This window comes from Trachinotus anak, unplaced genomic scaffold, assembly GCF_046630095.1.
Source record: "Trachinotus anak isolate AG129_WGS33_773 ecotype Australia unplaced genomic scaffold, CSIRO_AGI_Tana_v1 ptg000013l, whole genome shotgun sequence".
Taxonomy (NCBI): domain Eukaryota; kingdom Metazoa; phylum Chordata; class Actinopteri; order Carangiformes; family Carangidae; genus Trachinotus; species Trachinotus anak.
The window spans coordinates 29,795,001-29,807,599 of NW_027273864.1; the positions used below are offsets into that span (position 1 = coordinate 29,795,001).

At 41.3% G+C, this 12,599-nt stretch overlaps 2 protein-coding genes across 4 annotated transcripts in view; one reads left to right on the forward strand and one right to left on the reverse strand.

Annotated features, from left to right (window-relative positions):
* Positions 1–338: 338 nt before the first annotated feature.
* On the reverse strand, positions 339–2,154 carry LOC139630830 (coiled-coil domain-containing glutamate-rich protein 1). The gene has a single exon (XM_071494591.1). The coding sequence runs from the start codon at positions 1,689–1,691 to the stop codon at positions 1,005–1,007; it is 687 nt and encodes a 228-aa protein (XP_071350692.1). The 5' UTR covers positions 1,692–2,154; the 3' UTR covers positions 339–1,004.
* A 2,339-nt stretch (positions 2,155–4,493) lies between these two features.
* nisch (nischarin) overlaps positions 4,494–12,599 on the forward strand; it is a 28,790-nt gene continuing 20,684 nt past the window's right edge. For all 3 annotated transcript variants that reach the window (XM_071493989.1, XM_071493990.1, XM_071493991.1), the window contains exons 1-10: positions 4,494–4,708; positions 5,991–6,074; positions 6,986–7,168; positions 8,774–8,822; positions 9,350–9,513; positions 9,626–9,721; positions 10,481–10,576; positions 10,674–10,826; positions 11,106–11,174; positions 12,046–12,231. In XM_071493989.1, coding sequence (XP_071350090.1) covers positions 4,628–4,708; positions 5,991–6,074; positions 6,986–7,168; positions 8,774–8,822; positions 9,350–9,513; positions 9,626–9,721; positions 10,481–10,576; positions 10,674–10,826; positions 11,106–11,174; positions 12,046–12,231 — 1,161 coding nt within the window. In that variant the 5' untranslated portion in view covers positions 4,494–4,627. The remainder of the gene's footprint in view (positions 4,709–5,990; positions 6,075–6,985; positions 7,169–8,773; positions 8,823–9,349; positions 9,514–9,625; positions 9,722–10,480; positions 10,577–10,673; positions 10,827–11,105; positions 11,175–12,045; positions 12,232–12,599) is intronic.

Consider the following 12,599-nt stretch of genomic DNA (forward strand, 5'->3'; position numbering starts at 1 on the left):
TGGTTTTCTTTACAGCAAAATTCGAGAAGCTCAAATGACCATCGTCTACAATGCAACTCAAAAAGTGTTTGAATTCTTATTTCTGTATATTTTATGTCACACTGAATTGTGTTTTTCTTTACTCACATGTTGTCATGTAACCTGGTGTTGCGATGCACATTAGCAACGCTGAGTATTTATTTTATTTATTATAATTAATACTGAGTAGTTTACATGGTTGACTGTCCCTTATTCCCTCTGAGCCACCCTGATGACACAGTGACACACTGGCCCTGCTGACTCTGCTGTAACACTCATCACACCCATTTATATCCACAGAGACAATCACTCAGCCCATGTTACATCAATCAGATATTTATTTGTGTTTTTTTTATTGTTCTGTACAGTAAAAGGCCTTTTTGTTAATGACACCTTGCATCAGCCAATCGTCTGCAGTCTAATCCAGTCTGGTCAATTCTGATTGGCTGTTTGGGCTCACTCCCACCACTGAGCCCATCTCCCTTTGTGTGCAACAACAACAGAAAGGCAGCACTTTACAGCACCCGGACACATTGTACATGATCAAACATGAACCAAACATAAACTGTAAAAACTCCCATCTTGATAATGCCATTTAATCCTGCATTCAGGTAGTTATTTTTAAACCCAGAAAAATGCCAACAGCATGAGATAATTCCACTTTCTCTCAGTGCAGTTTCACTTGTTTTCTAAACATCAGTGCTGGTATCTAAGAAAAAGATGCAGTAAGGCAGATCACTGCAGGAATGTTAAGAAAATTACACTTAATTTCAAAGAAACATTTTTAAAAAGTTTATTCTGCTGAAAACTAATGGAATAATCTCAGTCTGTGGCAGATTCTTCAACATTTAAGGCTAAATGACTTCATAAGGTGGAGATGTTTTTTTTTTTTCTGAGAAGATGAATCAGAACAAACCTGACCCCGTTCAGTCCGAGGTTTGAGTCTCACACTGCTGAGAACAAAATGGCTCCCTGAAAGTTTCCCTTCAGGATGTCAGGATGTCACAGAACTCTACAAAGTCCCTCTGCATGAAGTTCTGGCTCTGCATCAGGTCGTCTTCAGAGGGGAAGTACTGCATGCTGTCCTCCTGCAGACGCAGACTGTCCTCCTGCAGACGCAGACTGTCTTTGTGTAGACGCAGACTGTCTTTGTGCAGATGTAGACTGTCCTCATGCAGTACCAGCATCTGTCCTGGTGGCGTCGTTGAGCCGTGTGGGTTGGGACTGTCCAGGAGGGCTCCTCTGGCATTCTCCAGGACGCCCAGGTATGAGTCCATGTCGGTAAGCTCCATGTCGCTGTCGGAGCTGCTGCCGCTGTCGCTCCCCACTGAGTCCGAGCGCAAGTGCAGCATCTGGTACTTCTCGTGCATCAGAAACTGGTTGGTGTTCTTGGGGGCCCGCATCCCCCTCGCTCTGTTTCCCTTCACGTTAACAGGACGGAGCGACATCACCGGCCTCTGGAGGTGTCGGGGATGATGGTAATGATGACGTTGAGGGTGTTGGTGATTGCGCCCCTTAGGCCACCCTCCCCCTCCTGTCCTCCGCCCCTGTGGGCGCCCCTTGCAGCTCTTGGACCAGCAGTGCTTCCTGCGGCTGGCAGCGTCCCTCTGTGGAGCCTCTTTTCCATCCTGCTGCTGCTGGCAGCTCCTCCTGCACATCATCTCTGAGAGCATTTTCTTGTCTTTCTTGCAGTCGCCTCCCTTCCTCCCTGCTGCTCTCCTTCACATCCTCTTTCCCGCACGGTGGCCCACACAACAACAAAGAGAGGCTGGTTTCTGGTTTTCTGGCTCAGATCACAAATGACCTCCCTCTCCCTCAGAGTCTACCTTTTCACTATTCTATCACTTTTTTTCTTGACCTCTGGCTTTGGCTGGTGCATAGCCTGTTCTTCCTCCCCCTGCAGTGGCAGCTTGCCTGCTCGGCTGGATCCCTGTCACGCCCTCTTCTGATTCTCTAATCTCTCTTTTTCACGTCTCTGAAAGTCAAATCAGCTCCTTACAGCTCTGATTAGTGAACTGAAGTGAGCTGTTGAGGGGTGCTATGCGTCTTCTAGCTGATTAAAAGCTGTTATTTCTCAGTTTTAGGACAGCAGCTGTAGTGCACTCAGCTCTGACCAGCACTGACTGTGGCTGTGCCTTCCCCTCGGAGCCTTGATAAAGAGCTGGAAGGATCCATTCACAGGTTCACCAGAAGGAGGGGGGGGGGGCAGTGTTTGCAGGTTTGTCCACAGCCCATTAATAACAATGTAATATGACAGATTTCTCTAAGATATTATTTCTTCATAAGAATATAAGATATGAAAATACATGTCAGTCTGCAGGTGCCTCAGGTTGTGTGCTGTGGCTTTTATAAGCTTTATAAGCTCCCTGCAGCGAGATGGTTCACTCCGCCTCAGTTTTAGCAGCTGAAATCTGATCCACAGCTGCTGCTGTTACTGCCCCCCTCCTCCTCTGACAACAGACACACTGTACAGCAACAACAACCAGCAGCACTGAGCAGGACGGCTGTGGTGGTTACCACAACGGCACTCACAGTCGTGGGTTAGTTAGTGTGTCAGGCACAGTCGAGAACTCACAGCTCGTGAATTTAAAACACCACTGGAGAGGTGAAACTGAAAAATAATCCAGTTTCTTATATACGACATTACAAACAAAAGGTTTCTGACATCTTCTGTCTCGAACTCTACAAACTAAATCTGGTGCAAAAAGAAAAACGTTTCCACACTGAAACAACAACAATATCTCAACAACTATTTGATTGATGGTCATGAAATTTGTGTCAGTGACATTCAGCAGTAAATATAATGGCCTTGGTGATGCCTTGTCTTTGCATCTAGTGCCATCATCAGGTTAATACTTTTTATGACCAAATACTTGCAAGACTAATGACATTCATTTTAGTTTTCAGTTTAGTGCTAATGTTAGCGTTACAGTGTGGTAACCTAAGATGGTACCTGCTATACATCAGCATGTTTGCATTGTTATTGTGACTATGTTAGCAAGCTGATGTTAGCATTTAGCTCAGAACAATGCTGGTCCTAAATACAGAGTCACAGAGCTGCTGAGCTGTCAACTCTTAGTTTTGTTTAAAATCATCCAAACTGAGGAGCTGAGGTCATTTTGCTAAAAGCAACCCCATAAATCAACATATGACAAAACATAAACTATGTTTCTAGTGTCACCTAAATCACATGACAAAGCCTTAACTCCTGTAGGAGACCATTAAAACTAGTTCTTATTCCTACCACCAGCACAACTACCCCTACAATTCAAATCAGTAATCAAATTTATTTGGTTAAATTCTTCTCGGCAGATCACGGATCATAAAAGACCATCACAAGTCTGTAAGTTTGCAGCTGCACTACTGACCCCATGTGGCTGTGATCTACATTACACAGAACAGATTGAAGTAGAGGGTGGGGAGGTCCATGCTCAGTCCATCCTGCATTGTTGGATGGATTAGGAGAGACTGAGTTTCTATACTTAGCTCCTCACGGCTAGTGTGTCATAAAAGAGGCAGCACACAGTCCAGGACAGAGTGACTTTAGACAGCTGAATCCATTTGTTGAGAAAATGGAATTAAATTTGATTGATTGCGTCTGAATGACCGGCACAAACTGGGAATGGAGGCTGATCACATCAGCTAAAACCCTGCTAATGACAGATACAGTATACTATGCACTGACTGCTCAGCCCGTCTTGATACAAGAAGTCATCACCATCACCACAGAGGTCACAGTCCTGCTTATATCAGGTTCCTTAGCAAGTTGAAATTCATTCATCGTTCAGCTGCTCAAAGTAATCTCAATTTATGTTATTGATACGTGACAAATGTCAAACACTACTTATCCAAACACGTTATCAAATCAGGAATTACTGGGTAAAACACATATTATCAAGAAACAGTAATTAAGTAATTAAATGTCATTAGATAAAGATTTCTACTGACAGCTTCTTTTGGTCTTTGATGAGGATATCAAAAAGTTATAGTTGTACTATTTCAAACTCTTATTTGTGTCGTATGTGTTTACGTTGAAAGGGGCAAATAGTCCTATTGGACATATCCATGAAAATCTCTGAGGGAAACATCTTTTACTTCACTAACACTAAATGTGTTAACCATGTTTTATGCCAACTCAGTTCCCCATTCAGAAAAAAGAGTATGATATTTCTGATGTACTTATTTTACTTCATAATATTCTCCAAGAAATACAGGCTACTGGTGTCAAGCGTGAAGACCATGACCTCATGTCATATCTTCGTTCACCACTGTTACTGAGCTGCTGTTAATAGACACATATTTCAAATATCGTAGTTTTATTCTTTGGTCTCTATTTTAATGAATATTCATGCAGTGTTCGTATGTTTGATACATTTCCAGCATATAAAACAGAATTTCATTGCATTAAAAAGTTTTGTTGTAACTGTCGAGGAGCGACTTTAAATAAAGTTTCTTTGAATGTAAGTCAGCTGCTTCGGTTCAGGATGACAACAAACATGGCGGCGGGAGGCGGATAGCCGAGTGCAAACGCTGCACGTCCTCTTAACCCGTTTTATTTAGACGTGTTTGTTCTTAATAACAGGTCATATTTGCTCGTCCTGATCTCAAGATGGAGTCCGCTCCTTTTCCAGAGGAGGTGTCGGAGAGAAAAGTGTGTGTTGTCGGGTCGGAGCTGGTGGAAAACTACACTGTAAGCTATGTTCGGTTTAACGTCTGTTAGCTTAGCTTGTAGCAAGACTAGGCTCGGATCTGTCCAAGTGACAGCGAGTTAATATGGAGGATGTTACCTTAACATTAAATACAAAGGTTGTTTAGTTATCATAGTTCTTTTTTACGTCAGTCCTTATGTCTTTATCCACCCGAGGCTGGAGTAAAAAAGCACGACAGGACTAACAAGCTAACAGCTAACTGCCGTGCTAACTGTCACTGACAGTTGTAGACTGTTTACATCGTTTATGTCGTTTCCCCTGAAGGTCGCCGACCTCAGAGACCACTGCAGCCTGAACTTTCTCTGTCAGAGATTATATTTGATGTCTTTATATTGCAAACGCTTTTTACTGTTAGGTGATAGACAGTAGCCGGAGACACGGCTGATAAACATCATGATCCGTCAATTTTCTGACCCTAAAGCAAATTTGTGCTGAGGAAAAAAAGCAGTTGGGTTTGGGATGATAAACTCCAGCACATCCTGACTTTGTACGTTAGAAGAAGAGAAATTATAATTAAGTCAAACAAGTAAAAAATTAGTGAGTAATGAGTGTAAATCGTAATTATGAGATATTATGAGGTATGCTGAAGCGAGGATGCCTTCAGGAAAAATGTTTGTGGGAGTTTTTATTTATCAGTTAATTTTGTCTTTCGGGGAAAGACAGTAAAGTATTCAGTGATAGGAACCACCCAGTTTATCTGGTTTTGCTGTTAAATTAGCTATTTGCGTCAATATAATCATAAACGCTGTATTACAAGCCTGTTTGGCTCTGGACCAAATGTGACGCATAAGAGCCTTACACAGTAAGTGCATATGTTACTAGGTAGTTGTAGTTAATAAAGTCATCAGCTGTCTGGAGCAAATAAACAGACTTCAAAAGGATTACCATGCCACCAAATAACAGAGGAAAATGTGCTTTGTCTTCAGTCTGACCACATCTTGTCTGTGTTGCAGTTTAGACTCCAGGTGATCTTACAAATCACCAACATATCCAACTTTATTATTTTCTCTTTTTATTCCTATTTTCTCTTTCTCTCTCGAAAGCTTTTGGATACGTGTGAATTTTCATCTTCCATGGCCACATCTTTGCCACAATTCGTGCCACACAGGGGACGTTTGCATCTACTCGTTTTCTCTGCACTGACTTTATATTCAATCATCCTGCCTTTAAAATGTTTCACAAAAATATTTCAGAAACCAGTTGGATTGCAGCTGTGTTTCTTTCAGTCAGGTTATTCTCAGTGTCCTGCTGCGTGTGTTTCAGGTCTACATCATCGAGGTGATGGATGGAGAACACAGTTGGACTGTGAAGCACCGCTACAGTGACTTCCATGACCTCCATGAGAAGGTACGAGCACTTTCACCAAACATTCATTTTGTTGTCTATCGAGGTAAATTAACATAATCTGTTCACAATGAAAAGTTGAGGGCCAATAAAATAATTTTAAATATTGCAGTTGCAAACAATTAGTAGAATAAAAATTAACTTTTCTGATTATGTTCCTTCTTTCAATACAACCTTTGTAAACTATTTGTAGTCAGATTGTTACCATCAGTCTGACTATTTCCTTCTTTATCTTGGTGGTAATTCAACTTTACAACTGTTGAAAGAAAAGGCTCCATGTTACTGGACATAATTATTGGCTGTAATTCCTTTATCGGAAGAGTGGTTAATAATTCATATTCTCATTCTTCAGAACATAATATCCCAGCCACTGATATATTGTGCATTGTACATCTCCAAACATTATCTTACAACCACAATGCATTATATCAATATCTGAAATTCATTGTTGGAGTACATTGTTGAATAATTTAGGCCAAAAAATGTTTACTGAACGTGGACTGTGAGTGATTATCAAACTGCTGTCTGAGAAGTGGTTAGTACAAATGTAAAGTAGCTATGATTTGTGTTTATTGTGCTAAAACATAGAAATAACCATATGACCCTTTAAAAACTACAGGAGTGACAGAACAGAACAGAAAGCAGATGTTTCTGTTGAGACTGAGAGAAAACATCTGTGGGTTTTCTAGGCTAGGTCTATGACTAATGATTATTTTTAGTTTCAATAAATTAATGAATACATATTTATAATGGTAATGCCCATTGCAATTTCCCAGAGCCTGAGAAATATTGTCTGATCTATTGTTAGTCCAAAACCCCAAAGATATTCCATTTATTTATCTAACTGATGATTAGGTTATGAAGATATTATGAAATTAATTGTTGGTGTTATCCTGATGTGTGTTTCCCTCCAGCTGACTGCAGAGAAGAAAGTTGACAAGCGGCTGCTTCCTCCTAAGAAGATTTTGGGAAAGAATTCGAAGAGTTTGGTTGAGCGGCGGCAGAAGGAGCTGGAGCTCTACCTGCAGACGCTGCTGCAGCAGTTTCCACAGGCCACGCCCACTCCGCTTGCCGGCTTCCTACACTTTCACCTCTATGTGGGTACACCTGAGGCTATTATTCCCTACAGCCTCCAAACATGTACTGTGATCAGTCTAGTTCTACACCTGGTACCTTAGTCATAATAGAATGTAGCTGAGTTTATGCTCAGATACTGCAGCCAGATGTGACAGCTGAACGTGTGATTCCAAAGCTGTGGGCAGTAACTTGCTGCTGTAACAGACTCCCCTCCACATTTCTGAACCTAGCTTCAGGGATTTGCTCCAATGAAGTCTAAAGAACACTTGTGAGGTTCAACACCGATGCTTGGTGATAAGCTCCGGCTCACAGTTGGTGTTCCAGTTCTTCCCAGAGTTGATGGATGGGGTGAAGGTCAGGCCTCAGTGCAGACCAGTCAGTCTCTTCCACAGCTAACGAAGAAAACCCTGTCTGTAAGAGCCTGGCTCTGTGTAGTGTGCTGTTGAAACAGGAAAGGGCCTTCCTCAGACTGTTGACACAACAGTCTTTTTTGAAATCTCTCTCTTGTGAGTCTCCTAACTTTGTTGAAGCATAGTGATGAATTCCTGGCCGTTAAAAAGCAAAAATGCAAACCATTCACTGGTTACTGCTTTCACAATGTGATGATTTGCTACTTTTGTCTTTTTTACATTATAGGAAACTGAATATTTTTTAAGTATTGATCAGAGAAAAGTCGTCAACATAGGGAAATTCAGATTGTCCACTATTTTTGACATTTTATATACAGTATGAAAGAACTAGTTGATTGATTAAAAAACAATTGACAGATTAACCCAACATTTGTATCTTAATAAATATCTGGTTTGGTAAATGGCTGCTCTCATTTGCTAAATGCTGTAACCTCTTTACTAAAGTAAAGGGTTGTAGTGCAACATGATGGGCATGTCAACAGCGGCTGGGCGGCCACAGCATCATGTCATAGGATGAAATGTAAATGAGGCAACAATTATGTGTTTGTGTTAATGTTTTAATGTGTAGTAATTGGTGATTATTTCCCAGGATGAGAAGCTCTGCTTCAGGTCGGTTTGAGCAGAGTTTTCAGGCTTTGTGATGTCAGCGACTGTGATCACATGCTGAGGACAGAACAACAGACCAGTGTTGTCTGAGTCTCAGGATCCTGCAGAATAAACGGCCAAGGGAAAAACTTTCTCATGTGACACCAGATGAGCAACACATGACAGTCACAGACGAATAAGATCCGAATGATCACAAAAATCTGTTGTATTGTTGTTAATTATTCAGCTGCATTAATGCTGTATCACCATGTAACTATAACGTCGCTTTGAAGAAAACAGTTGAAGTCGTTCACTGTCTGAGAGAAGCTTCAGGCTCTGGAACCTGCTCTTGTGGTTCAACTAATCCAGGCTAACATCATGTCATCCAGATAAATAATCCTGTCAATCCTCAACCATCTGAGGTTTGATTTGTTTATTGTGGATGAAGTTACATCCAAAAACAGTGTGTTGCCAAACATTTGTCAAGAAAGGCAACAAAGAGTAAAGAGTTGAAACCACAATCAGCTGTCTGTTGAGCAGATAAGAAATAAGGTGATTAAATTGAGTCTACAAGTTGAACTGTTATTTTGAAGTGACTCCAGGTTTTAACAGACACTTTTTCTCTTTCAGGAAATTAACGGCATCACAGCAGCACTGGCTGAGGAGCTGTTCCATAAAGGTTTGCTTCACTTATGACCTTTGACCCGTTTTCTCTTATCTAGTGTTTCGAGAACTGTTAACAACTAATGAAGCTCCTTCAGTGGAGTGGTGTGTCTCTTCCCTGTGTAGCTGCAGAGGTTCTCTCCCTGCAGATCCTTTTGATAACTGTTGTTGCTCTGACACTCTGAGTCTACTATACTTCATTTATTTATTGATCAGGGATGATACATATTGATTGACATCATTTGGTATAAATGTTATAAATATTTTCATCCGAAAATCATTCAAACTGAGTTGACTCTTTGCACAATGACATGTTGTGAAAGAGCAGTCTGCAGAAACAGTTTAATACATTTCTCCATATTACTTTTTGTTTTTTGGTTGTGTTGAACCCCAGAATATTTAAATACCAGTTTAGATAGCCTACGATCGAGTTTCCTCAAAATAAATGTTAAAGCTTAATCTCCTGCAAAAACGTAAAATGTTGAGGTGAAATCTTGATGAGCAGCATCAGACTGTGCTGGTTTGTTTGTCTGTGTGCTGTAGGTGAGCAGTTGCTGCAGGCTGGCGAGGTGTTTTCTCTGCATCCTCTGCAGCTTTACTCCGTCTCCCAGCAGCTCCGTCTCGCCAAACCGACCTGCTGTAACGGAGATGCCAAAACCGACCTTGGACACATCCTCGACTTCACCTGCAGGCTGCGATACCTCAAGGTCACACCTCTTAATTTAACTCATATCTGCATCATACAGTTTAGTTTCTCCTGACTTCCCTCATAGCATCAGAGGTTGTAAACTTTCTCGCTGGTTTGTCTCTGTTGCTCAGATCTCTGGGACCAGAGGTCCAGTAGGAACCAGTAACATCCAGGAGAGCAGTCTCCCCTTCGACCTGTCTGTTTTCAAATCATTGCTGCAGATAGAGGTAACTGTCTGTTTGTCTTTGACAAAACTGTATGATTCTTCCCATTTATCCATTTATTTATTTATGTTCATTCATTTGCACACATTTGCCAAACACTGCTGGAAGGTTTATGGTGTCACAGCTATGTGTGGGTCCTGCAGGTGTTGGTTGTGGCTAATTTCATTTGTGTGTGGACACAAAGAGGAAAACTCCAGCCATTACACAAGTCAGGGTTAAGTAAAATTGGATTTTGCAATATGGCTGATATGATAACTGCAGTTTGGACTCTGATGCTCCCAGATGGAAGCTTGATACGTATGTTACAGAAGAGTTGTTTGACTTGTTTCATTGTGATGATTGCAGAAAACGTTTTTCCTCTTGTGATCAGCTGATAAAAACGCACTTTAATCTTTTCGGACTTTAATCACTAAACATTGATGTTGTCGTTCCTGCTTCGTCAGCTGTAGACAGTGCAGCTGAGTCTCATCATTAGAGAGTCCAAAAATAAAGAAGACGTGAGGAAGTGATCTGGGACACATAACCTAACATTTATACATTCTGTTCCTGGTTCGAGTCTGGCCACAGACTCACGATGCACGTCACTCCTTCTCTAACTGCATAACAGTTTATTTAGACAAAGTCATGTTAACACAAATTATATCAGCAATGAAATGACACGATGTATCAGAATTATTAATGCTCAGTTTATTATGGAATCATCTTTTCTTGAGTATATTCAGTTAACACACTGATGGAGATTTGGATGGATATTTGTTTCAGATCAGTGAATGCAGCTCTCAGCAGATTCAAGGTTTGTCATCACTGAGGTCGAGTCTGGCGACTATGAGTATACACCGCTCCACGGAAACCATGATGGTAAAGTTGAGATTAAATACTGCAGTATACATGTTTATGCAGTATATTGTGTGTTGTATACTGATGTGAGTATTGTGATGTGGTTGCTGCCCTCCAGTCGATCCTGGTCCCGGAGGCGAGCGAGTTCTCACAGTGGGAGCCCGAGGGGGCGGAGTCTGGCTGTCCCGTCACAGCCGTCATTCCTGTGTGGAGAAACCTGACCACGCTGGACATGAGCCACAACTGCATCAGCACCATCGACAGCTCAGTGGTGAGACACACACCCACCGACCCTCTACCTGTCTAGATAAACAAAAAATAAAAAAAATTCATGATTGTCAATAAAAATACAAACCTTTGCTGGCTCCTCCTGCCGCCTGCGCTGATTGGTCAGCTAGCTGTTGTATCTGGAGCTCAGGGCACGTTGTCCTTGATATCACCCACTCCATCACCGTGTGTACGGCTGAGTGTGTGAATGAACGAATAAAGAAAAGTTAACTCTCCATCTATCGGCTTCTGTGAGCTGACTCTGAATTTTCCTGTGTTGCAGAAACTGATTCGTAAGGTGGAGTTTCTGGATCTGAGTTACAACCAGCTGTCCTCAGTGGAAAACCTCCAGGTATGTGGCGGTGTAATGAAGAAGTGATCAGCTCTGTAAGGGCAGTCGTCCCTCATCCCGGTGTCAGGAACATTACATACAACTGATGAGTACTTTTATTACTGAATAATTTTATAATCATCTTCTAGATTAATTTATTAATCACTTGCTCTGTTAAATGTTAGAAAATAGTGAAACATCGACACAGTGAGTCCATGATGACGTCTTAAACTCCTGTTTCAAGAGACCAGAATGACAATGAAATAAAACAGTGGAATGCAGCTAATTCTCACATTGGAGAAGCTGCAACCAGAAAATTTGGCGTCTGTTCAGATCAGATGAACGAGAGTGTAATTTTATGCTGCATTCACTTGAGATGGGATCAAGACTTTCAGAGGAATATTAAAATTACTTTAGTGATGTTTTATTATTTAAGACCATATTTGTTGGGGATACAACCATCCTTCCCTTAGAAAAAAACATTAAAGTAGCACAGAAGTGATCAAAAAAATTATTATTAAAATATTAATGGATGACAAACAGACAAACACGTGGAATCATAGTGTCACATGATGGCAACAGTTAATTGTTGGTCTCTTGTCTTGCATCATTAGTTGTTAGTGTCTTTGTCTGTGATATAATCTGAATGATGCACTGGATGAAGCAGCTCCCTTTGATAATGTTTTGATCAGTTCACTTTGTTCAGTCACAGAATAAGTTGAGACGCTGCAGAATGAATCTAGTGAAACTAGTTACAACAAAACAGTTGGTGTTTACTTCACAGTCACACTTCACTGCTCAGCTGCTCCTGCAGTTAAAATAAAGACACCTCTACAGATATGTTGTCTGTCATTAACGGTACAGTACACAACTGTTTGTTTTGTGATTGCAGCACCTGTACAACCTGGTCCACGTGGATCTGTCCTATAACAGCCTGCGGGTCCTTGAGGCTGCTCACACCCGTCTGGGCAACATAAAGACCCTTAGCCTGGCTGGAAACCAGCTGGACCGACTGACCGGCCTCACCAAGCTCTACTCTCTGGTCAACCTGGACCTCAGCCACAACCAGCTGGCCCAGGTAACCACACCCAGGATGTCCTGATGGTCCTGTTGTGACATAAATACACAAAACTGCATCACATGACCTACAAGAAAACCTGTAGAAAATTATCACATACAGAAAGTATTAAATACTCTATAATCAAAAAAGAAGGAGATAAATGAGTACTTAATTTATTAAACCTGTCGATTGAATTGATCCTTTTCTGGCATTTCTCTACTGTTGACCTCCAACTGAAGCCATAAAGTATCCAAAGAATCAGAAGAAACATAAATCAGACACACTTAAGAAAAACAACATCGGACTGTTGGGAAAAATATCCAGCCATAGCTCATGTAATAAATCCTGAAGTTAACAAGGGAGTCGGTGGAGGTGGATTTTTGTTG

Coding starts and splice junctions, on each gene's coding strand:
- LOC139630830 (XM_071494591.1), bottom strand. CDS start 1,691: ATGCTCTCAGAGATGATGTGCAGGAGGAGCTGCCAGCAGCAGCAGGAT.